Raw genomic sequence first — 23,141 nt, forward strand, 5'->3', positions numbered from 1 at the left:
TCCCTCTGCAGAGCCTCTCTGCCCTCCAGCAGATCAACTCTTGCCCCCAGCTTGGTGCAAACTTACTGCTGATGGACTCAATGCCCTCATCCAGATCATCAATGAAGACGCTGAAGAGCATCTTTCAGCACATTCACACCACCACTGGCTCTGCATACCTCAGACTGTGAGGTGCTCTCTGTCTCCAGACTCCCAACGCTTTTTCTCATTCTTGGGCACTCAGAACTGTTTTGGTGTCCATAGTGTTGAGGATTTTTTTTCTGGCACCTTGAGACTTTGTGTGTTTCCAGCTGGTTTGTTTGGGTTTTTGAGTTGTGGGTGGAGGGTGTGCTGCAGCCAGCCCGTGGAATGGCATGCTGCTGGGATGATGTGTCAGTTTGTTCTCTTCCCTGACAGCAGCAGGCTGTTTTCACTTGGTGATGTGGTGGGGCTTTGGGTTCTGAGGGAACATCAGAGTTCCTGAGGATGAGCAAAATGGCATGGCTCAGTTGCTACCAGTGGCACTCCAGCCCTCTGGTTGTGACAGGTGGTCTGGCTTCCCTTTATTTTTAATAAAGAGGTAGTTAAATGAGTAAAAACCAAACAAACCCAAACCCCAACAGGATATTTTGCAGGGTTTGTTTTCTGTTTCCATCAGTTGGACAAGTTAGGCTCAGGAATGGGCAAGTCAGGCTCAGGAAAAGGGAGGTTAGGCTCAGGAAGTGGCAAGTTAGGCTCAGGAACAGGGAGGTTAATCCCTTGAAGTGGCAAGTTAGGCTGAGGAACAGGGAGGTTAGCCTCAGGAACAGACAAGTTAGGCTCAGGGAGAGGGAGGTTAGCCTCAGGAACAGGCAAGTTAGGCTCAGGAACAGGCTAGTTAAGCTGAAAAGAAGGCAAGTTTGCCTCAGGAACAGGGAAGTTAGGCTCATGAGCTGGCAATTTATGGTCAGGAATAGGCAAGTTAAGCTCAGAAGAAGGCAAGTTAGGCTCAGGAACAGGGAGGTTAGCCTCATGAGCTGGGAAGTTAGGCTCAGGAACAGACAAGTTAAGCTGAGAAGAAGGCAAGGTAGCCTCTGAAACAGGGAGCTGTGCCTCAGGAGCAGGCAAGTTAAGCTGAGGAACAGCCAAGTTAAGCTCAGAAGAAGGCAAGTTAGTCTCTGGAACAGGGAGGTTTGCCTCAGGAGCAGGCAGGATAGGCTCTGGAACAGGCAGGTTAAGCTCAGAAGAAGGCAAGTTAGGCTCAGGAACAGGCAAGTTAAACTCAGAAGAAGACAAGTTAGCCTCAGGAAGAGGCAAGTTAAGCTCAGAAGAAGGCACGTTAGGCTCAGGAACAGGGGAGTTTGCCTCAGGAACAGGCAAGATAGGCTCTGGAACAGGCAGGTTAAGCTCAGAAGAAGGCAAGTTTGCGTTAGGAACAGGGAGGTTAGCCTCAGGAGCAGGCAATTTAGGCTCAGGAATAGGCAAATGAAGCTCAGAAGGCAAGGTAGGCTCAGGAACAGGGCGGTTTGCCTCAGGAGCAGGCAAGTTAGGCTCAGGAACAGGCTAGTTAATCTCAGAAGAAGGCAAGTTTGCCTCAGGAACAGGGAAGTTAGGCTCAGGAGCAGGCAAGTTAGTCTCAGGAACAGGGAAGTTAAGCTCAGAAGAAGGCAAGTTAGGCTCAGGAACAGGGAAGTTAAGCTCAAAGTCAAGTTAGGCTCCGGAGCAGGTAAGTTAAGCTCAGAAGAAGGCAAGTTTGCCTCAGGAACAGGCAAGTTAAGCTCAGAAGAAGGCAAGTTAGCCTCAGGAACAGGCAAGTTAATCTCAGAGGAAAGCAAGTTAGGCTCATGAACAGTCAAGCTCAGAAGTAGGCAATTTAGGCTCAGGAACAGGGAGGTTAGCCTCAGGAGCCGGCAATTTAGGCAGAGGAACAGGCAAGTTAAGCTCATTAGAAGGCAATTTAGCCTCAGGAACGGGCATATTAAGCTCAGAAGAAGGCAAGTTAGCCTCAGGAAGAGGGAGGTTTGCCTCAGGAGCAGGCAAGATAGGCTCAAGAACAGGCAAGTTAAGCTCAGAAGAAGGCAAGTTGGGCTCAGGAATAGAGAGGATAGCCCAATGAGCAGGCATGTTAAACTGAGAAGGCAAGTTAGGCTCAGGAACAGGCAAGCTCAGAAGAAGGCAAGTCAGCCTCAGGAATAGGGAGGTTAGCCTCAGGAGCAGGCAATTTATGGTCAGGAATAGGCAAGTTAAGCTCAGACGTAGGCAAGTTGGGCTCAGGAACAGGCAAGTTAATGTCAGAAAAAGGCAAGTTAGGCTCCGGAGCAGGTAAGTTAAGCTCAGAAGAAGGCATGTTACGCTCAGGAGCAGGCAATTTAGCCTCAGGAACAGGCAAGTTAAGCTCAGAAGAAGGCAAGTTAGCCTCAGGAACAGGGAAGTTAATCTCAGAGGAAAGCAAGTCAGGCTCATGAACAGTCAAGCTTAGAAGAAGGCAAGTTAGGCTCAGGAACAGGGAGGTTAGCCTCAGGAGCCAGCAAGTTAGGCTCAGGAACAGGCTAGTTAAGCTCAGAAGAAGGCAAATTTGCCTCAGGAACAGGGAAGTTAAGCTGAGAAGAAGGCAAGGTAGCCTCTGAAACAGGGAGCTTTGCCTCAGGAGCAGGCAAGTGAAGCTGAGGAACAGGCAGGTTAAGCTCAGAAGAAGGCAAGCTAGCCTCTGGAACAGGGAGCTTTGCCTCAGGAACAGGCAAGTTAGGCTCAGGAACAGTCTAGTAAGCTCAAAAGAAGGCAAGTTAAGCTCCGAGGAAGGCAATTTAGCCTCAGGAATAGGCAAGTTAAGCTCAGAAGAAGGCAAGTTAGCCTCAGGAACAGGGAGGTTAGTCTCAGAAGACAGCAAGTTGGGCTCAGGAACAGGGAGGTTTGCCTCAGGAGTAGGCATGTTAAACTCAGAAAGCAAGTTAGGCTCAGGAACAGGCAAGTTAAGATCAGGAGAAGGCAAATTAGCCTCAGGAACAGGGAGGTTAGCCTCAGGAGCAGGCATGTTAAACTCAGAAGGGAAGTTAGGCTCAGGAACAGACAAGTTAAGCTCAGAAGTAGGCAATTTAGGCTCAGGAACAGGGAGGTTAGCCTCAGGAACAGGCAAGTTAAGCTGATTAGAAGGCAAGTTAGGCTCTGGAACAGGCACGTTAAGCTCAGAAGAAGGCAAGTTAGCCTCAGGAAGAGGCAAGTTAAGCTCAGGAACAGGTAAGTTAAGCTCAGAGGAAGGCAAGTTAGGCTCAGGAACAGGCAAGTTAAGCTGAGAAGAAGGCAAGTTAGGCTCCGGAGCAGGCAAGTTACCCTAGAAAGAGGCAAGTTGGTCTCTGTTTTCGCAGTGCAGCTCTATGCTTCAGCTGCTGAAGTACAAAGGCACAGCACAAGGTGACAGAGCTTTCAAGCAGGCAAGAAAGCCCCCACAAAGCTTCCTCTTTGGAGGCAGGTGAAATGCAATCCCCCTGCACTGACCCTGCCCTGCGGCAGCCCCTGACTCTCTGCCTTGTTCTGCAGCGCATAGCCGACTTGGAGGAGGAGAACGCTCTCCTGAAGCAGGAGAAAGAGGAGCTGAACAGCAGGATCCTGGGACAGTCTGAAGGTAAGGAAAACTGCTTAGGGCAGCATAAAGCCTCCACTCAAACAGGGGTTTTCTCCTGCAGGCTTTTGCTGCCCTGGGGAGCGTTGTCCTCCTGGGTGCTTGTGCCGTGGTCGGGTGGTGCAGGTGGTTGCGTCGCTGCTGTCCGCCTGGTGGATGGCAAGACAGAGACTGGGATGACTGTGTCAGCTTTGGGGCCGCTGAGGGGCTGGAGTGTGTCCAGAGGAGGGCAAGGAAGCTAGGGAGGGGTCTGGGGAAGAGCAGCTGAAGGACCTGGGGTTGTTTAGTGTGGAGAAAAGGAAGCTGAGGGGAGACCTTTTGGCTCTCCACAGCTCCCTGAAGGAGGCTGGAGTGAGGTGGGGGTTGGGAGCAAGTGAGAGGATGAGAGGAAATGGCCTCAAGTTGCACCAGGGGAGGTTTAGGTTGGACATTAGAAGGCATTTCTTCACTGAAGGGGCTCTCAAACTCACTCACTCAGTGTTCCAGTGAACAGGCTGCCCAGGGAGGTGGTTGAATCCCCATGCCTGGAGGTGATTCAAAGAGGCAGAGATGTGGTGCCGAGGGCCATGGTTTAGCCCCAGCCTTGGTCAAGCTAGAGAATGGTTGGACTCAATGATCTTACAGAGCTGTTCCAGCCAAACCAATCCTGTGACTCGGTCAGTTATGGAATAAAGGGCCTACAAGGGCATTTTAGTTCAGTTGTGTTGCAGCATCTGCTGCAGGTGGTGCTGGGGGTGGAGGGCAGGGAATGGCAGTGTCTGAAGACTGATGGATAAAGTATCCAAGCAGCAGCACAGGTAAGGACACTGAGCTGTGACAAAAGGATCTTCCTTGTGTGGCAGGACTCTGGAGTGCTCTTCAAAGCAGAGACTCAGACAGTGAGGCAAAGGGGAGAAGCCATCTGAGGGAATCCCAGGCTGTGAAGGCAACTCTCAGAGATGCCTTGAGCTTTTTCAGCTGTGATTTTGATCCACAAAGAGCATTGTGCCTGTCCCTGCTCTGTGGTGCCCATGAGGGACCCCTTGCTCTCAGCCCCATGCCAAACAAAGGAATGAAAATAAGATGTTAGAAAGAAACCTGCTGGAAGTATTTCTTATCTCTCAGGGCTTGCTCTAGGGGTATCAGAGCCTGGGGAAAGCAAGTGATCCAAATGGCAGAGGGACAGGGCTCTGAATATTAGAGGGTGATTTATGTGTTCTGGGTCAGGAATCTGTGCTGGGTGCAGCCTTGTTCAACTTCTTCTTCAGTGGCCTGGGTGAAGGGGCAGAGTGGAGCCTCAGGCAGTCTGCTGATGGCACAGCACTGGGAGCAGTGGCTGACACCCCTCAGGCTGTGCTGCCATGCAGTGAGACCTGGGCAGGCTCAGAGCTGGGAGAGAGGAACCTCATGAGGTTCAACCAGGGCAAGGGTAGGGTCCTGCAGCTGGGGAGGAACAGCCTCCTGCACCAGGACAGCTTAGAGGCTGACCTGCTGGAAAGGAGCTCTGTGGAGAAGGACCTGGGAGTGCTGGTGGGCAGCAAGCTCAGCATGAGCCAGCAATGTGATTTGTGTGGCAAATGGTCTCCTGGGGTGTATGAAGAGAAGTGTTGCCAGCAGGCTGGGGGAGCATCTCCTGTCCCTCTACTCTGCTCTAGTGAGGCCACATCTGGAGTCCTGCATCCAGTTCTGTGCTCCCCAGTTCAGGAGAGACAAGGAACTGCCAGAGAGAGTCCAGGGAATGCTACAAAGATGCCAAGGGGCCCTGGAGCAGCTCTGTGAGGAGCAAAGGCTGAGAGCCCCTGGGGCTGTGCAGCCTGGAGCAGAGCAGCCCCAGAGGGGAGCTGAGCAATGCTCAGCAAGAGAGAAAGGCTGGGGGGCAAGAGGCTGGGGCCAGGCTCTGCTCAGTGGTGCCCAGGGACAGCACAAGGGGCAAGGGGCACAAAGTGGAACCCAGGAGGAGAAAGTTGTTTGTTGTGAGGGTGCTGGAGGGCTGGAGCAGGCTGCCCAGAGAGGTTGTGAAGTGTCCTGGTGTGCAGAGCTTCCAACCCGCCCTGGGCATTGTGCTGCTGGGCAAGCTGCTGGGGGTGCCCTGCTGGAGCAGGGGGGGGTTGGACTGGGTGATCTGCAGGGGTCCCTTCCATCCCTACCTCCCTGGGATTCTGGAGGTGTAAAAGCTTTTGCCAGAGATCCTTTTGTTAGCTGTTGCTTTGTTAACCAGGAGTTCGTTTCAGACATAAAACCCATCACTTCTTCTGGTGTTTTGTTTCTTTTTTACCTTCCCTTTGTTTTGAAGGTGAGTTTGCACAAAACACAGCTGAGGAGAGCATGCAGATGAAGAAGGAGCTGGAGGAGGAGAGGTCTCGTTACCAGAACCTGGTGAAGGAGTACTCCAGGCTGGAGCAGCGCTACGACAACCTGCAAGATGAAATGACTATCATCAAGGTAATGGCCCTGGAATCATCCCTGCTCTCACCTGCAGCTGCTCTGGTGTCTCACTCATCCCCCACCCCCTTTCCCCCACTCCCACAACACCTCACAGAACTCAGAGTGCCATGCAGTTTGTGCTTGGTGTTGCCAGGAGTGAATTTCAACCCCCAACCCTCAAACCCCAGCCACCTGGACTCAGAATTTCAGCAGCCAAAGCTCTTTTAGGTTGAGCTTTGCTAAGTTCTAGGAAGGACTGCTGAAAAGCAGGTATTAACTTGTGTGGATTAGCTGGAAGGTTTGAGCATTTGAAGGGAGCCTCAGAGGGGGTGGTGAAGGGCATAATCTTGAGCTCCACTTTGTGTGCTCTCAATTCACAGGCACCTGGTGCCATGAAAAGCCTTTAATTCATGCAGAGTATTTAAACTGAGCTTCCCAGTTCGGTTTCAGCTGTTCCCCTGGGCTCACCTTGTGGTAAAGCAAAAGAACCAGGGAGGAGAATTCACTGTAAGGTGATAGCCAAGCCTCCTGCAAAGCTGAGCTTAATGTATAGACACCCACTCAAAAGAAAGATGCTTGGTGAGGAATCCTTCCTTATAAAGGCTGAAAGTGTTCTGTATCTGCATTGCTCCTTGGCAGCAGTCCCCTGGACATAGAAGAAGCCCATCCAACCAGAGCAGCTTGGAGTCTGATTCCAACTACCCATCCATATCACCCTCTGAGACAGGAGACACTGAGGATGTGATACAACAAGTGGAGGTACTGTGCATGGGGCAGGATCAGGGGGAGGAGGAGGAGGAGAGCCCTGCTCTGTGGGTCTGGGAGGGCATGGAGGAGGAGTGCAGGTTGGACTAGAAAGTGTGAGGGATTGTGGTGATTGAATTTGACAGAAGAAGAGGAAATGGCCTCAGGTTGCAACAGGAGAGGTTTAGGTTGGACATGAGGAGCAATTTCTTACCCAAAAGGGTTGCCAAGGCCTGGCTCAGGCTGCCCAGGACAGCGTTGGAGTCCCCATCCCTGGAGGGGTTTCAAAGCTGTGCAGCTGTGGTGCTGAGGACCGTGGTGCAGTGGTACCCTGGCAGGGCTGGGCTAATGTCTGGACTTTTGGTCATCTCTTCCAACCAAAACCATTCTGTGCTTCTGTGATTTCATCCTACAGAAAAGCCTGATGAATTTTGAGAGTCATTGTGGTGCAGCTGCAAATCCTTGTTCATGTGTGGGCTCAGACTTAAGCAGGGCTCTGAAAGTACTGCAGTGTTGGTTTTGGGGGCCATGCCAGCTCCACATCTGATGAAAACCCATCAAGGCAGGCAGCATTGTTCCATTAACAGCAATGGCAATGGCCCTGTAGCAGTGCTCCTCCACAGGAGCTCATTACCCCCTTGCCCCCAGCATCTGGAACTGGCTGGAGGCTGAGCCCAGAGAGTGGTGGTGAATGGTGCCACTGCCAGCTGGCAGCCAGTCACCAGTGGTGTGCCCCAGGGATCAGTGCTGGGCCCCAGCCTCTTTAACATCTTCATTGATGATCTGGATGAGGGCATTGAGTCCATCATCAGTAAATTTGCTGATGACACCAAGCTGGGGGCAGGAGTTGATCTGCTGGAGGGTAGAGAGGCTCTGCAGAGGGACCTGGACAGGCTGGGCAGATGGGCAGAGGCCAAGGGCAGGAGATTGAACACATCCAAGTGCCAGGGGCTGCACTTTGGCCACAGCAACCCCAGGCAGAGCTACAGGCTGGGGTCAGAGTGGCTGAGAGCAGCCAGGCAGAGAGGGACCTGGGGGTGCTGGGTGAGAGTAGGCTGATCATGAGCCTGCAGTGTGCCCAGGGGGCCAAGAAGGCCAATGGCATCCTGGCCTGCATCAGGAAGAGTGTGGCCAGCAGGAGCAGGGAGGTCATTCTGCCCCTGTACACTGCACTGGTTAGGCCACACCTTGAGTCCTGTGTCCAGTTCTGGGCTCCTCAGTTTAGGAAGGAGGTTGACTTGCTGGAAGGTGTCCAGAGAAGAGCAACAAAGTTGGTGAGGGGTCTGGAGCACAGCCCTACGAGGAGAGGCTGAGGGAGCTGGGGTTGCTTAGCCTGCAGAAGAGGAGGCTCAGGGGAGACCTTCTTGCTCTCTGCAACTACCTGAAGGGAGGTTGTAGCCAGGCAGAGGTTGGTCTCTTCTCCCAGGCACCCAGTACCAGAACAAGAGGACACAGTCTCAGGCTGCACCAGGGGAGGTTTAGGCTGGTGGTTAGGAGGAAGTTCTACACAGAGAGAGTGATTGCCCACTGGAATGGGCTGCCTGGGGAGGTGGTGGGGTCGCCGTCGCTGAGGGTGTTCAGGACGAGGCTTGACAGGGTGCTTGGTGCCATGGGTTAGTTGATTAGGTGGTGTTGGATGATAGGTTGGACAGGATGATCTTGAAGGTCTTTTCCAACCTGGTCTGGTCTATTCTATTCTATTCTATTCTATTCTATTCTATTCTATTCTATCTTCATGGGTGCTCTGCTGGCCAGCACATCCCTTGAAGCCCACAGCCTCTTCATGCAGACAAGAGGAGCAGGAATGGTTCCTTGGCTATCAAGCATCATGTGGAGAAGGCAGGAGTGGGCTGTACTTACATGTGCTTTCTAAGCTCAAGAGCCTCCATGGGGGGTGGGTGTTGCTAGGGTCTACCAGGACCCTGCAGTAACCTCCACTTCCCTTGGCTCTGTTAGGGTTGCTTCAGGATTTCTGAGCAGCTCTGGGAGCAGTTGTGGAGGCCAAATTCATCAATATTCTCTTCTCCCAGGCAACCAGCAGCAGAACAAGGGGACACAGTCTCAAGCTGTGCCAGGGGAGGTTTAGACTCGAGGTGAGGAGAAAGTTCTTCACTGAGCGAGTCGTTCGTCACTGGGATGTGCTGCCCAGGGAGGTGGTGGAGTCGCCGTCCCTGGAGGTGTTCAAGGGGAGATTGGACGTGGCACTTGGTGCCATGGTCTGGTTGTGAGGTCTGTTGGGACAGGTTGGACTTGATGATCCTTGGGGTCTCTTCCAACCTTAGTTACTGTGATACTGTGATACTGTAATATTGGCAATGCTGTGATGGAAAATATTCAGGGTGAAGCCAGTTAAAAAAACAGCTAATAAATATTAGGCTGGAAGGGCCTCAGTAGGGCATTGTTTTATGCTCTTAGCTGAGGTCCCAACCAACCCAGTTATGTATTGGCTTGTTAAACACTCAGTGACTTGTTAAACACAGAATTGTCAGGGTTGGAAGGGACCTCAAGGCTCAGCCAGCCCCAACCCCCTGCCATGGCCAGGGACACCTCACACCACAGCAGGTTGCTCACAGCCACCTCCAGCCTGGCTGCAAACACCTCCAGGCAGGAGGCTTCCACCACCTCCCTGGGCAGCCTGTGCCAGGCTCTCACCACCCTCATGGGGAACAACTTCTTCCTCACAGCCGATCTGCATCTTACTGCCCCTGTTTATTTGCTTTAAAAATAGCTGCTTAAAGTAGGGTTTGGGTGTTGGAAACTGTGCCTTTGAGGGGCTGCTTCTCTTACCAGCTGGTTGAGTCCCCATCCCTGGAGGGGTTTCAAAGCCATGTAGCTGTGCTGCTGAGGACCATGGTTGAGGGTAGACTTGTCAGTGCTGGGTGAGCAGTTGGGCTTGATGATCTTAAAGGACTCTTCCAAGCCACACAAATCTGTGATGCACAGTCAGGGTGTATCTGGCACTCTGCATGGCTATAAAACTTGACTGAGGTCTTCTCTTTGCCCTGCCCAGGAGGCTGGGATGGAGAAAGCTGCCATGGACATGAGCCTCTTCCTAAAGCTGCAGAAGCGAGTGAGGGCGCTCGAGCAGGAGAGGAAGAAGCTGCAAACCCAGCTGGAGAAAAAGGAGCAGGAGAGCAAGAAATCCCAGGTAAGAGATGTCCTTCCATGATACCAACTCTTCATGTTTTGCTGGTGACAGGGACAGTGGCATTGAGGCTCCCTCAGCAGGTTTGCTGGTGACACCGAGCTGTGTGGTGCAGCAGCCAGGCTGGAGGGATCCATCCAGAGGGACCTGGCCAGGCTGGAGGGAAGGGATCCATCCAGAGGGACCTGGACAGGCTGCAGAGCTGGGCCCAGGACAACCTCATGAGGTTCAATGAGAGCAAAGGCAAGGTCCTGCAGCTGGCTCAGGGCAATCCCAGGCACTGATAAAGGCTGGGCAGGGACTGGCTGGAGAGCAGCCCTGAAGGAAAGGCCCTGGGGGTGCTGGGGGAGAAGAAGCTCAACAGGAGCCAACAGGGAGCACTTGCAGCCCAGAGAGCCAAGCAGAGCCTGGGCTGCAGCAAGAGAAGTGTGGCCAGCAGGGCCAGGGAGGGGATTCTGCCCCTCTGCTCCACTCTGCTGAGACCACAGCTGGAGCTCTGGGGCCAGTGCTGGAGCCTCTGTGCCAGGAAGGATCTGGAGGGGCTGGAAGGTGTCCAGAGCAGGGCCAGGAGGATGAGCAGAGGGCTGGAGCTGCTCTGCTGTGAGCACAGCCTGAGGGAGTTGGGGTTGTGCAGGCTGGAGAGGAGAAGGCTCCCAGGAGACCTCATTGTGGTCCTCCAGGATCTGCAGGGGGCTCCAAGAAAGCTGGGGAGGGACTTTTGAGGGTGTCAGGGAGGGATAGGGCTGGGGGGGATGGAGCAGAACTAGAAGTGGGGAGATTGAGATTGGCTGTGAGGAAGAAGTTGTTGCCCAGGAGGGTGGTGAGAGCCTGGCACAGGCTGCCCAGGGAGGTGGTGGCAGCCTCCTGCCTGGAGGTGTTTGCAGCCAGGCTGGAGGTGGCTGTGAGCAACCTGCTGTGGTGTGAGGTGTCCCTGCCCATGGCAGGGGGCTGGGGCTGGCTGAGCCTTGAGCTCCCTTCCAACCCTGACAGTTCTGTGGTTCTGTTTCTGGCTGGCTTTGCTTGGCTGCCTGAGGACACGTGATGGAGGGTTTGAAGTCTGAGTGTGACAGGGTGCAATGAAGAGGCAGCAAGTGCCTTTTGGAAATACAAAATAAACCTTCTCTATTTGTTTCTTTGGCAGCTAAGGTCAGCTGGGCAGGAGACCTGATGGCTTTGTTATTGGGTTTTTTCCATAAGCTGATAACAGGACAGCATCTGGAGTATGTTGAAGGAGGTAGAATGAATCTTGGTGCATTTGATTCTGCTGCACTGATCCTGTTTCCTCTCTTTTGAGAAGTGTGGAATCAGTTCTGTTAGTGAAGGTCAGAATGAGGAGTGGGAACCTGAGGGTCAGGAGGCTCTGCAGAGGGATCTGGACAGGCTGGGTCAATGGGCTGAGGCCAGTGGGATGAGGTTCAACAAGGCCAAGTGCCAGGCCCTGCACTTGGGTCACAACCACCCCAGGATGGCTCCAGGCTTGGGGCAGAGTGGCTGGAAGCTGCCCAGCAGAAAAGGACCTGGGGGTGCTGGGTGACAGATGGCTGAACATGAGTGCATAGGTGGCCAAGAAGGCCACCAGCATCCTGGCTTGGATCAGCAATGGTGTGGCCAGCAGTAGGGAAGTGATGGTGGCTCTGTGCTGGGCACTGGTGAGGCCAGACAGAGAATCCTGGGTTCAGTTTTGGGCTCCTCACTCCAAGGACATTGAGGAGCTGGAGCAGGTCCAGAGAAGGGCAATGAAGCTGGGGAAGGGTCTGGAGAACAGGGCTGGGGAGGAGCAGCTGAGGGAGCTGGGGGTGTTTAGTATGGAGAAAAGAAGGCTAAGGGGAGACCTTCTGGCTCTCTGCAGCCCCTGAGAGGAGGCTGGAGCCAGGTGGGGGTTGGGCTCTGCTCCTGGGGAGCAAGTGACAGGACAAGAGGAAGTGGCCTCAGGTTGTGCCAGGGGAGGTTTAGTTTGGATGTGAGGCAGAGTTTCTCCCCTGAAAGTGTTGTCAAGGCCTGGACCAGGGCAAGAGGCTGTCCTCTGAAGCTTCACAAGCAGTGAAGAAGTCATCAGCAGTAATTACTTCCTTTCTTCACCAGACGTTCTTGCTGCTCACCTCTAGCCATTTGCAGGACACACAAGGAAGTGGGAAACTTCCCCAGCCTCATCCTAACTACAGAGACAGATTGAACACCTGCTTCCCAGCCACTGTGTGCCCCTGGTGTCATTGTTTGAAAGCTGCCAACATCTCAGGGAGACATCAAACTCTTTTCTCTGCCCTGCTAGGTGCTGCTGGGACCCTGCCTAATGCCATGTTGTGGTGGAGTTGGCTGGCAGTGCCACAACAGGGCTGGCTGCTGGTGGAGACAAGCCTAAGCCACCCTGTGCCATGTGCCATCTGGATGCTTGTAAATGTCAGTTCACTTCTTTTATCCATGCAGGTGATTGAAATGAAGCCTGAAGTGACTTCAGACCATGAAGAGACTGCATACAACAGTCTGAAGGTGAGTGAGGAGGTTCTGCTTTGTGTTGTCACCTATTCTATGTTGTCTCCTTCTATGCCCAGCTGACTGCCTGGTGGATGTGGGGCAGGCTGTGGATGTAGTCTACCTGGACCTCAGCAAGGCCTTTGACACTGTCCCCCACAGCAAACTGCTGGCCAAGCTGTCAGCCCATGGCTTGGACAGCAGCTCTCTGAGCTGGGTTAGGAACTGGCTGGAGGCTGAGCCCAGAGAGTGGTGGTGAATGGTGCCACAGCCAGCTGGCAGCCAGGCACCAGTGGTGTGCCCCAGGGATCAGTGCTGGGCCCCATCCTCTTTAACATCTTCATTGATGATCTGGATGAGGGGATTGAGTCCATCATCAGTAAATTGCAGACAACACCAAGCTGGGGGCAGGAGTTGATCTGCTGGAGGGTAGAGAGGCTCTGCAGAGGGACCTGGACAGGCTGGGCAGATGGGCAGAGGCCAAGGGCAGGAGATTGAACACATCCAAGTGCCAGGGGCTGCACATTGGCCACAACAACCCCAGGCAGTGCTACAGGCTGGGGTCAGAGTGGCTGAGAGCAGCCAGGCAGAGAGGGACCTGGGGGTGCTGGGTGAGAGTAGGCTGAACATGAGCCAGCAGTGTGCCCAGGGGGCCAAGAATGCCAATGACATCCTGGCCTGCATCAGGAACAGTGTGGCCAGCAGGAGCAGGGAGGTCATTGTGCCCCTGTACACTGCACTGGTTAGGCCACACCTTGAGTCCTGTGTCCAGTTCTGGGCCCCTCAGGTTAGGAAGGAGGTTGACTTGCTGGAACGAGTCCAGAGAAGGGCAACAAAGTTGGTGAGGGGTTTGGAACACAGCCCTGTGAGGAGAGGCTGAGGGAGCTGGGGTTGCTTAGCCTGGAGAGGAGGAGGCTCAGGGGAGACCTTCTTGCTCTCTACAACTACCTGAAGGGAGGTTGCAGCCAGGCAGAGGTTGGTCTCTTCTCCCAGGCAGCCAGCACCAGAACAAGAGGACACAGTCTCAGGCTGCACCAGGGGAGGTTCAGGCTGGATGTTAGGAAAAAGTTCTATACAGAGAGAGTGATTGCACATTGGAATGGGCTGCCTGGGGAGGTGGTGGAGTCACCATCACTGGAGGTGTTCAGGAGGAGACTTGATGGGGTGCTTGGTGCCGTGGGTTAGTTGATTAGGTGGTGTTGGATGATAGGTTGGACAGGATGATCTTGAAGGTCTCTTCCAATCTGGTTTATTCTATTCTATTCCATTCCATTCCATTCCATTCCATTCCATTCTATTCTATTGCGTGGCTCCAGCACCCCTAACAACAACCCCAAACCTCCTGGTGTGCATTCTGGCAGTTACAGAGAGCAGCTGGAAAGCTGTAGCTCTCCATCAGCTGGGTGGGCTCTTAGGGGTACCATCAGTTCTGCTCTGATCTACCCACCTGAGTCCTGCCCATGTATGGTGAGAGATGCTTCTCCTCTCTAGGATTTCCTTGGGTGTCCTTAGACCCTGCAGGTCTCAGCACTTGCTCTGCAGCAGGTGTGAGTTCTCATGGCTGAAGGCCAATTTATTTCTTCTTCTAGATCCCTGCTCTGCTTCTTACCTGCTTTGCATTCATCCCCTAGGTGCCACTCAGGTCAAGCCCAACTGAGCTGCAGTAATAGCCTCCACCTCTCACCACAGTCATCCTGTGTCCTCCCAGCTATTACCTTACCCTGCAATTCACCTTGTCCCCATTCTCCACATCCTTACAGGTCTGCCTCCCTCACATTCTCCCTGTGACATACAGAATGCCCCCAGCCTGCTAGGCTCCTGTTGTGGCTTGTGGGTTTTGTGTCCCCGTGCTTCAACTGCACCCAAATGCTTCTGGCCTTGACTTTTAGGTCAGATCTTATGTCCTGACCACCTGTGCAAAAGCAGTTTCCTGGGACAGGCTCTTTTTGTGTGGTGGTGATGGTTTGGTTTTGGTGGCATTTCAGATGCTGCTTCTGTCCCTGCCACCTCATCATATTTCATAGATTCACAGAATGGTTGGGTTGGAAGGGACCTCAAAGATCATCCAGTTCCAACCCCCTGCCATGGGCAGGGACACCTCCCACCAGCCCAGCTTGCTCAAGGCCTCATCCAGCCTGGCCTTGAACACCTCCAGGGAGGGGACAGCCACAGCCTCCCTGGGCAAGCTGTGCCAGTCTCTCCCCACCCTCACTCTAAAGAATTCCATCTCCAGTCTCAATCTCCCCTCTCCCAGCTCAAAGCCATTGCCCCTTGTCCTGCAACTGCAAACTCCTGTCAGAAGTCCCTCCCCAGCTCTCCTGTGCCCTCCTGCAGGTACTGCAAGGCTGCTCCAAGGTTTCCCTGGAGCCTTCTCTTCTCCCAGTTGAGCAGCCCCAGCTCTTGCAGCCTGTCCCCATAGGGGAGGTGCTCCAGCATGTGTGTTAGACTCTTCTCCCAGTGCCCCCTGTTGCAGTAGAGATGAAGAATCCAGAGGGTCATGTGCTAGCCAAGGTAAGACCACACTAACCCATCTGAGAGCAGTGGTGCCACAGCTACAGCTGTGTCACAGAGCATCTTGAGTTGGAAGGGACCCATAAGGATCATCCTCAGCTCCTCAGAGGAATGCAAACAAGCAGAGATTAGAGGCAGAGATGTGTGTTTGAACCTGTCCAAGAGCACCTCTCCAGCAGGAGCTTTTCCTGGCACCAAAGCCTGCCCAGCTTTAAGCCTCTGGGCAAGTTGTTGTCCCTGCTGTTTGTGGCTGAGGGAAGCCCTGCTGAGTTTCATTAGTGCCTCTGCACAGCCCACTGCAGTAGAAGCCTGGCAGGAGCTTTAAGATCATTACCCAAGCGTCCTCCACTTGGAAGTTTGAAGTTTCTTAACCTTGTGAAGCCAAGTGAAGTTGTAGTTGGGAAGGGGAAATCCCAGCACAGATGCACCACCAGCTTTTTTCTTGATGGCTTCTGGGGTCCTGACCTGAGGTCACAGATGGTGCTTTCTTCAAGCTCTAACCCAGAAGGCTCAGAATGGAAGTACTAATTTGGGGTTTTCCCACTTTCTGCATTCCTGACATAGTCCTAGCAATCTAACAAAGCTTCATGACAATGGAATGGAATGGAATGGAATAGGAATAGAATAGAATAGAACAGAACAGAACAGAACAGGTTGGAAGAGACCTTTGAGATCACCAAGTCCAACCTATCACCCAGCACCATCTGATCAACTCAACCATGGCACCAAGTGCCTCATCCAGGCTCTTCCTAAACACCTCCAGGGATGGGGACTCCACCACCTCCCTGGGCAGCGCATCCCAATGGTCAATCTCTCTATGAAGAACTTCTTCCTCACATCCAGCCTAAACCTCCCCTGGCACAGCTTGAGACTGTGTCCTCTTGTTCTGGAGCTGCTTGTCTGGGAGAAGAGACCAACCCCCACCTGGCTGCAACCTCCCTTCAGGGAGTTGGAGAGAGCAACAAGGTCACCCCTGAGTCTCCTCTTCTGCAGGCTAAGCAACCCCAGCTCCCTCAGCCTCTCCTCACAGGGCTGTGCTCCAGACCCCTCCCCAGCTTTGTTGCCCTTCTCTGGACACCTTCCAGCAAGTCAACCTCCTTCCTAACCTGAGGAGCCCAGAACTGGACACAGTACTCAAGGTGTGGCCTAACCAGTGCAGTGTCCAGGGGCACAATGACCTCCCTGCTCCTGCTGGCCACACTGTTCCTGATGCAGGCCACGATGCCATTGGCCTTCTTGGCCCCCTGGGCACACTGCAGGCTCATGTTCAGCCTACTATCAAACCAGTACCCCCAGACCCCTCTCTGCCTGGTTACTCTCAGCCACTCTGACCCCAGCCTGTAGCTCTGCATGGGGCTGCTGTGGCCAATGTGCAGCACCTGGCACTTGGATGTGTTCAATCTCCTGCCCTTGGCCTCTGCCCATCTGCCCAGCCTGTCCAGGTCCCTCTGCAGAGCCTCTCTACCCTCCAGCAGATCAACTCCTGCCCCCAGCTTGCTGTCATCTGCAAATTTACTGATGATGGACTCAGTGTCCTCCTCCAGATCATCAATAAGGATATTAATACTGTTAATATCCTTATGTTAATACTGTTTCATAACAACTGGTAGCATGTGCTCCCTCACAGCAACAACAAAATAAGCAGGGTCCTTTAACTTGGGAGCTTAAAACAGGTGGAAAAATGCCCTGGGAAGAAAACACACCTCAGAGCTTTTCATTGACACTGCACTGTTCAAGGCCAGGTTGGAGATGGAGCTTTGAGCACCATGATGCAGTGATGGATGTCCCTGTCCTTGGCAGGGGGAATGGAGCTGGATGACCTTTAAGGTGCCTTCAACCCAAACCAGTCTCTGACCCTCTGATGCAAGGGCCTAAGACTGGAGCAAGGTAGATTTAGGTTGGACCTCACAGCATCATAGAATTTCAGGGTCTGGAAGGGACCTTGAAAGATCATCCAGTCCAACCCCCTGCCAGAGCAGGATCACAGTCTCACAGTATCACTAAGGTTGGAAGAGACCTCAAAGATCATCCAGTCCAACCTGTCCCCACAGACCTCATGCCTAGACCATGGCACCAAGTGCCACATCCAGTCCCCTCTGGAACACCTCCAGGGATGGTGATCACCTACCCCAGATTACACAGGAGGGAGGAAGTTCTGCACAAAATGAAAGTGGTGAATCACAGAACAGTCTGGATTGGAAGAGACCTCCAAAGGTCATCTAGAGGGGGTCCCTCAGCAGGAAGCAATGAAATACTGGAACAGGTTTCCCAGAGATGTGGTTGTGGCCCCAGCTCTGGAGGCATTCAGGATCAGACTTGATGGGGCCCTGAGCAACCTGATCTAGCTGTCACCTGCTGACTGCAGGGGGGCTGGACAGGATGACCTCTAAAGGTCCCTCCTGAGCTGATGCATTCTGTTTGGGCTATGAAGCCTTCCTGGTGGGAGGTAGTTCCCTGAGTCATGCCTGCATGACAAGAAATTCCCCACTGCAAAAAATGCATTTTCTGGCTTATTCTTCTCCAGCTGGGAAATTGGGAGTGGGAAGGAAAGCACTGAGGAGCCCTTCCCTGACTGTGTTCTGAGCAGGAGCACGAGGCAGGGCTTCATTTCTCGCTCTTTGCATAGCTGGGATGTTTGTTTCATCCCTTAGACTTCAGAGCTCATCACAGGATCAACTTCTAGAGGAGTTTATTTTCTTTTCCTACCTAGAAATAGAAGAGAGAGCAAATTCCTCTCATGGCAGTGCTAACCTCTGATTGACACAGGCTCAGCCCTGCTGTGTGTGAGCCCCTTCCCAAAGAGTCAGGCTATTTCCATCCCTCTTAGCCCCTCCACACCTCCATCATCTTGGGACAAGTGTGAGTTCAAGCTCAGGGTGCTCTGAGCCTGTGAGCTGTCAAACACAGCCTGGCTGTTGGGCTGCTGAAGAAAGAGCATTTCACAGAGTCACAGAATGTGAGGGGCTGCAAGGGACCTCCAGAGCTCATCCAGTCCAAGCCCCCTGCCAGAGCAGGGTCAACTAGAGCAGGTCACACAGGAACACAGCCAGGTGGGTTTGGAATAGCTCCAGAGAGGGAGACTCCACAACCCCCCTGGGCAGCCTGCTCCAGGGCTCTGCCACCCTCACAGGGAAATAATTCTTCCCTCCTGTTTCCATGGCACTTCCTCTGCCTCAGCTTCCACCACTGCCCCTTGAGCTGGCATTGGGCATCCCCCAGCAGAGCCTGGCTCCAGCCTCTGGGCTCTCTCCCTGCACATCTTTATCACCAGCAATGAGGTCACCTCTCAGTCTCCTCCTCCCCAAGCTCCAGAGCCCTCAGCTCCCTCAGGCTCTCCTCATACAGGAGATGTTCCACTGCCTTCATCATCCCTGTGGCTCTGTGCTGGACTCTCTCAAGCAGCTCACTGCCTCTCTTGAGCTGAGGGGCTCAGAACTAGACACAATATTCCAGATGTGGCCTCACCAGGGCAGAGTGGAGGGGGAGGAGAACCTCTCTTGACCTCCTGGTCACATCCCCTTTAATCCACCCCAGAATGCCTTTGGCCTTCTTGGCCACCAGAGCACATTGCTGGCTCATGGTCAACCTCCCACCCACCAGGACCCCCAGGGCCCTTTTCCCCTTCACTGCTCTCCAGCAGCTCAGTCCCCAACCCAGCCTGCTCCATGGGGTTGTCCTTTCCCACAGCACAGGTGGAAATCTCCCTTTCCATTTTCAAAGCATCTCACTTTAGCTTCTTCCCTGATGCTGGTGGGCAGAGGGTGTGTGGGCAAGGGACAGCAGGCAGCTCACCCATGCCTGTGGGCACTGTGATGCTGCTCCTTGAAATCTACCAAGAAAGGAGGAGGGGATGAGTTTAAATGGAATCTCTGAGAGGAGCCCAGGATATGTGAGCTCTTGGGGCAGGGCTGTTGGCCATTAGTTTCTTTCCTGATCTTCCTGGCTTCATTCCTGGAGTTAGCAGTGTGGCTGAGCTATGTGAAGAAGAAAGAAATACAGAAAAGAAGAAGGAGAACCACCCCCACCCCCCCCAAAACAGAAAGGGGGGGGTTGGACTTGATGATCTTTGAGGCCTTTTCCAACCTTACTGATTCTATGACCTCTGGAGGTCCCTTCCAACCTCTAATGTGCTGTGATACTGTGGGAAAACCTACAATAATGACAACAAAACCAAACATACAAAGAAAGAAAAGCTCCACAAAACAAAACACCACAAAAACAAGAGGGTAAGTTAAATAAAAGAGAGGGGGGGAAAAGAGAGGAAAGAAAAGAAGGGGGGGGGAAGGGAGAGGGAAAAAAAAAGGGGGGGAAAATGAAGGAAAAAGGAAAGAGGGGAGAAAAAAGGAGGAAAAATGTAAAACTAAGGAATGGGAGAACAAGGGGGAGGAAAAAAGGAGGAAAAAGGAAAACTAAGGAAGAGGAGAACAAGGGGGAGAAAAAAAGAAGACTAAGGAAAAGCAGAAGAAGGGGGAGAAAAAAAGGAGAGGAAAGGAAAACTGAGGAAAAGGAGAAAAAAAGGGAGGGAAAAAAAGGAGGAAAAAGGAAAACTAAGGAAAAGGAGAATAAGGGGAAGAAAAAAAGGAGGAAAAAGGAAAAGGAAGAGGAGAACAAGGGGGAGAAAAAAAGAAGACTAAGGAAAAGCAGAAGAAGGGGGAGAAAAAAAGGAGAGGAAAGGAAAACTGAGGAAAAGGAGAAAAAAAGGGAGAAAAAAGGAGGAAAAAGGAAAACTAAGGAAGAGGAGAACAAAGAGGGGGGAAAAGAACCCCAAGGTCTGACCGTTTCCCTCTGGTGAGCTGTGGACAGCGTGGAGGCTTTGCTGCCTGGCAGCATCTCTTACCCTTACTGCTCTGTTCTACTGACAGAGTTTAGAAGGCACCTGAGTGTGTCCTGTCAGAGACAGGGGCCAGACAGGAAGCTCAGGAAGGTCAGTGAGGTGTAGGCTCCTTCCTGCACCTAGGGAGGAACAGCTCCCTGCACCAGCACAGGTGAGGAAGTGACCTGCTGGAAAGCAGCTCCATAGAGAAGGACCTGGGAGTGCTGGGGGACAAGAAGATCACCATGAGCCCTGGTGGTGGCCAAGAAGTGGTGTCCTGGGGTGCATCAGCAAGAGTGTGGCCAGCAGGTTGCAGAGAGAGGTTCTCCTCCTTGTCTACTGTGCCCCACTGAGGCCACATCTGGAAAGCTGGGTCCAGTTCTGTGCTCCCCAGTTCAGGAGAGACAGGGAACTGATGCAGCAGCTTAGAAAGATACTGAGGGGCCCTGGAGCAGCTCTGTGAGGAGCAGAGGCTGAGAGCCCCTGAGGCTGTGGAACCTGGAGCAGAGCAGCCCCAGAGGGGAGCTGAGCAATGCTCAGCAAGAGAGAAAGGCTGGGGGGCAAGAGGCTAGGGCCAGGCTCTGCTCAGTGGTGCCCAGGGACAGCACAAGGGGCACAAAGTGGCCCCCAGGAGGTTGGATGTGAGCAGGAGGAGCAAGTTGTTTGTGGTGAGGGTGCTGGAGGGCTGGAGCAGGCTGCCCAGAGAGGTTGTGGAGTGTCCTGGTGTGGAGAGCTTCCAACCCCCCCTGGGCACTGTGCTGCTGGGCAAGCTGCTGGGGGTGCCCTGCTGGAGCAGGGGGGGGTGGACTGGGTGAGCTCCAGAGGTCCCTTCCAGCCCCATCCATGCTGGTTGGTGTGATCCTGGTATTTGTTCAGCTTGGGGCACTCTGGCTGCTCCAGATGCCAGTTCAGCAGTGCTGCTCACAAGGCTGCTGTGACCAGATGTGAGCTCTGCTGTTTGTCATCTGTCAGGACTTATACCTCTGTTTCCCTATGGAAATGAGGTTTGCACAGCTGTGCCAGAGACAGGCTCTGCAAATTGCACTCAGTGTCCTCTACCCCACCAGACATTTGGTAGTTGCTCACCTCAGCCCAAGCTGATACTGAGGCAGGTAGCTAACAGGGATTGTGGAAGAAGGCAGGGGGGGAGGGGAGTGTCAGAACAAGGCCAAGTGCTGGGTCCTGCACTTGAGTCACAACAACCCCAAGAAGGCTTCAGGCTTGGGGCAGGTTGGCTGGAACCTCCACAGCAGAAAAGGACCTGTGGGTGTTGGCTGACAGCAGCTGGAGATGAGCCAGGGGATGCCCAGGTGGGCATGAAAGCCTCCAGCAGCCTGAGCTGGAGCAGCAGTGGTGTGGGCAGCAGGAGCAGGGCAGGGATTGTGCCTCTGAACTCAGCACTGCTGAGGCCACGCTGTGAATCCTGGGGTTAGTTTTGGGTCCCACACTCCAAAAATGACATTGAGGAGCTGGAGCAGGGCCAGAGAAGGGCAACCAAACTAGGGAGGGGTCTGGAGAACAGGGCTGGGGAGGAGCAGCTGAGAGCTGGGGGTGTTAAACCTGGAGAAAAGGAGGCTGAGGGGAAACCTTCTGGCTCTCTACAGCAACCTGAGAGGAAGTTGGAGCCAGGTGGGGGTTGGGCTCTTCTCTCAAGGAACAAGAGAGAGGACAAGAGGAAATGGCCTCAAATTGCTCCAGGGGAGGTTTAGGTTGAACAGCTGAAGAACGTTCCTCACAGAAAGGGTTGCCAAAGCCTGGCCCAGGCTGCCCAGGGCAGTGCTGGAGTCTCCATCACTGGAGGGGGGTTTCCAAGCTGTGTAGCTGTGGTGCTGAGGGCCACAGTGGTGCTGAGCTGGCAGTGCTGGGTTCTTGGTTGGACTCAGAGATCTTAGAGGTCTCTTCCAACCTAAAGGGAGTGGTGTGGCTCAGTTGGTAGCACATAAGACCCTTAATGGGAAGCTTGTGAGTTCAAGCCTGCAGTGGGCACTAGTGTCCTCCCTACTCTAGTCATGAGGTCTGTGGTGACAGGTTGGACTCGATGATCTTTGAGGTCTCTTCCAACCTTAGTGATACTGAATACTAAATAACTCTCTGGTTCTACAAAAGGCAGCACAGAGAGAGAAGCACTTGGGGCACAGTGGGGAAAGAGTTTGTGCTGTTGTGGACACTAGAAAATCCACTGTCCCTAGGGAGCAGTCAGACACCAGGCTCTGTAAGCTCTCTTGCAGGCACCTCAGGCTTTGCCATGCAACAGTTGGATGATGTTCCCTTTGGGTTTCATCACTGTCTGAGACACCTTGGTGCAGGGAGCTGGGATCAGTCCTGGGTGCCACCATGCAGCAGCTGGTGATGGAGGATCTGGTGCAAAGGAAATTGGGCTGTTGGGATTCAGGCCATGAGCAGGAGCCTGGGGGGTGTTCATCTTTATGCAGGAGAAGCAGCTGGTGTCAAACCTGTACAGTGCTGCCCTTTGCCTGTCAGATGCCAGCTGCTGACAGGATGTCAGGGCAAGAAAATCCTTCAGCTGCAAACTGAGCTCTCCTCATGCTGCCTGTCTGCCATGATGAAGGATCGTTGTCAGCTGGCTCCTTCCACCCTGTCTAATGAATATGGAAGACGAGCTAACCACGTGGGGCTTGTGGGGATCTCTTGATGGGTGGAGAGGAAACAAATGTGTTTGGCTTCTCTAATGGTTTGCCTTTGTGTTCAGAAAACGTTTCAACACCTCCCCTCTGTCACCCTGTAGAGCTGTGATCAGGCAGCAGCAGGCCGCTGGTGACAGCAGAAATCTTTCCTGACCCACTGGGCTGGCAGCAGTTCCAGACCCTGCCATGCACTGATTGATCAGCTGTGGCCATTGGAGATTGAGGGGTCTCAGAAGAGGGTCACAGAATCATGGACTGGTTTGGGTTGGAAGGAAGCCTGCAAGGTCACTTAGTCAAACACCCTGCAGTCAGCAGGGACCTCTGCAACCAGAGCAGGCTGCTCACAGCCCCAGACAGCTCCAGCTGGTTCCAGGGATGGGACATCTCCCACCTCTCTGGGCAGCCTGGCACAGGCTCTCACCACCCTCAGCCTCAAACACTTCTCCCTCCTCTCCACTCTCTCTTTCAGTTTCAAACCATCATCCCTTGTCCTGTCACAACAGGCCCTGCTCAAAAGTCTCTCCCCAGCTTTCTTTGAGGTCTGTCTGAGCATTGAGAGGCCACTAGAGCCTTCTCTTCTTCAGGCTGCCCAAGGCCAACTCTCTCAGCCTGGAGCCTCCCAGCAGAGCCCTTCCAGCCCTGCCAGCATTGTTGTGGCCTCCTCTGGCCCTGCTCCAGCAGCTCCCTGTCTGTGCTGAGCACTCCAGAGCTGCCCCAGCACTGCAGGGGGGGTGTGAGCAGAGCCCAGCAGAGGGGCAGAATCCCCTCCCTGCCCCTGCTGCCCACACTGCTGGGGATCAGCCCAGCACAGGGCTGGCTCTGGGCTGGCAGTGCTTG

At 53.6% G+C, this 23,141-nt stretch overlaps 1 protein-coding gene across 1 annotated transcript in view; it reads left to right on the forward strand.

Moving 5' to 3' along the window:
* The window catches only part of MYO5B (myosin VB), a 255,509-nt gene that overhangs the window by 187,973 nt on the left and 44,395 nt on the right, over positions 1-23,141 (forward strand). The window contains exons 24-28 of the mRNA XM_054178698.1: positions 3,493-3,577; positions 5,847-5,995; positions 6,617-6,736; positions 9,732-9,869; positions 12,291-12,353. Of these exons, the coding sequence (XP_054034673.1) occupies positions 3,493-3,577; positions 5,847-5,995; positions 6,617-6,736; positions 9,732-9,869; positions 12,291-12,353 (555 nt within the window). The remainder of the gene's footprint in view (positions 1-3,492; positions 3,578-5,846; positions 5,996-6,616; positions 6,737-9,731; positions 9,870-12,290; positions 12,354-23,141) is intronic.

This window comes from Dryobates pubescens, chromosome Z (assembly GCF_014839835.1).
Source record: "Dryobates pubescens isolate bDryPub1 chromosome Z, bDryPub1.pri, whole genome shotgun sequence".
In the NCBI taxonomy this organism is placed as follows: Eukaryota; Metazoa; Chordata; class Aves; order Piciformes; family Picidae; genus Dryobates; species Dryobates pubescens.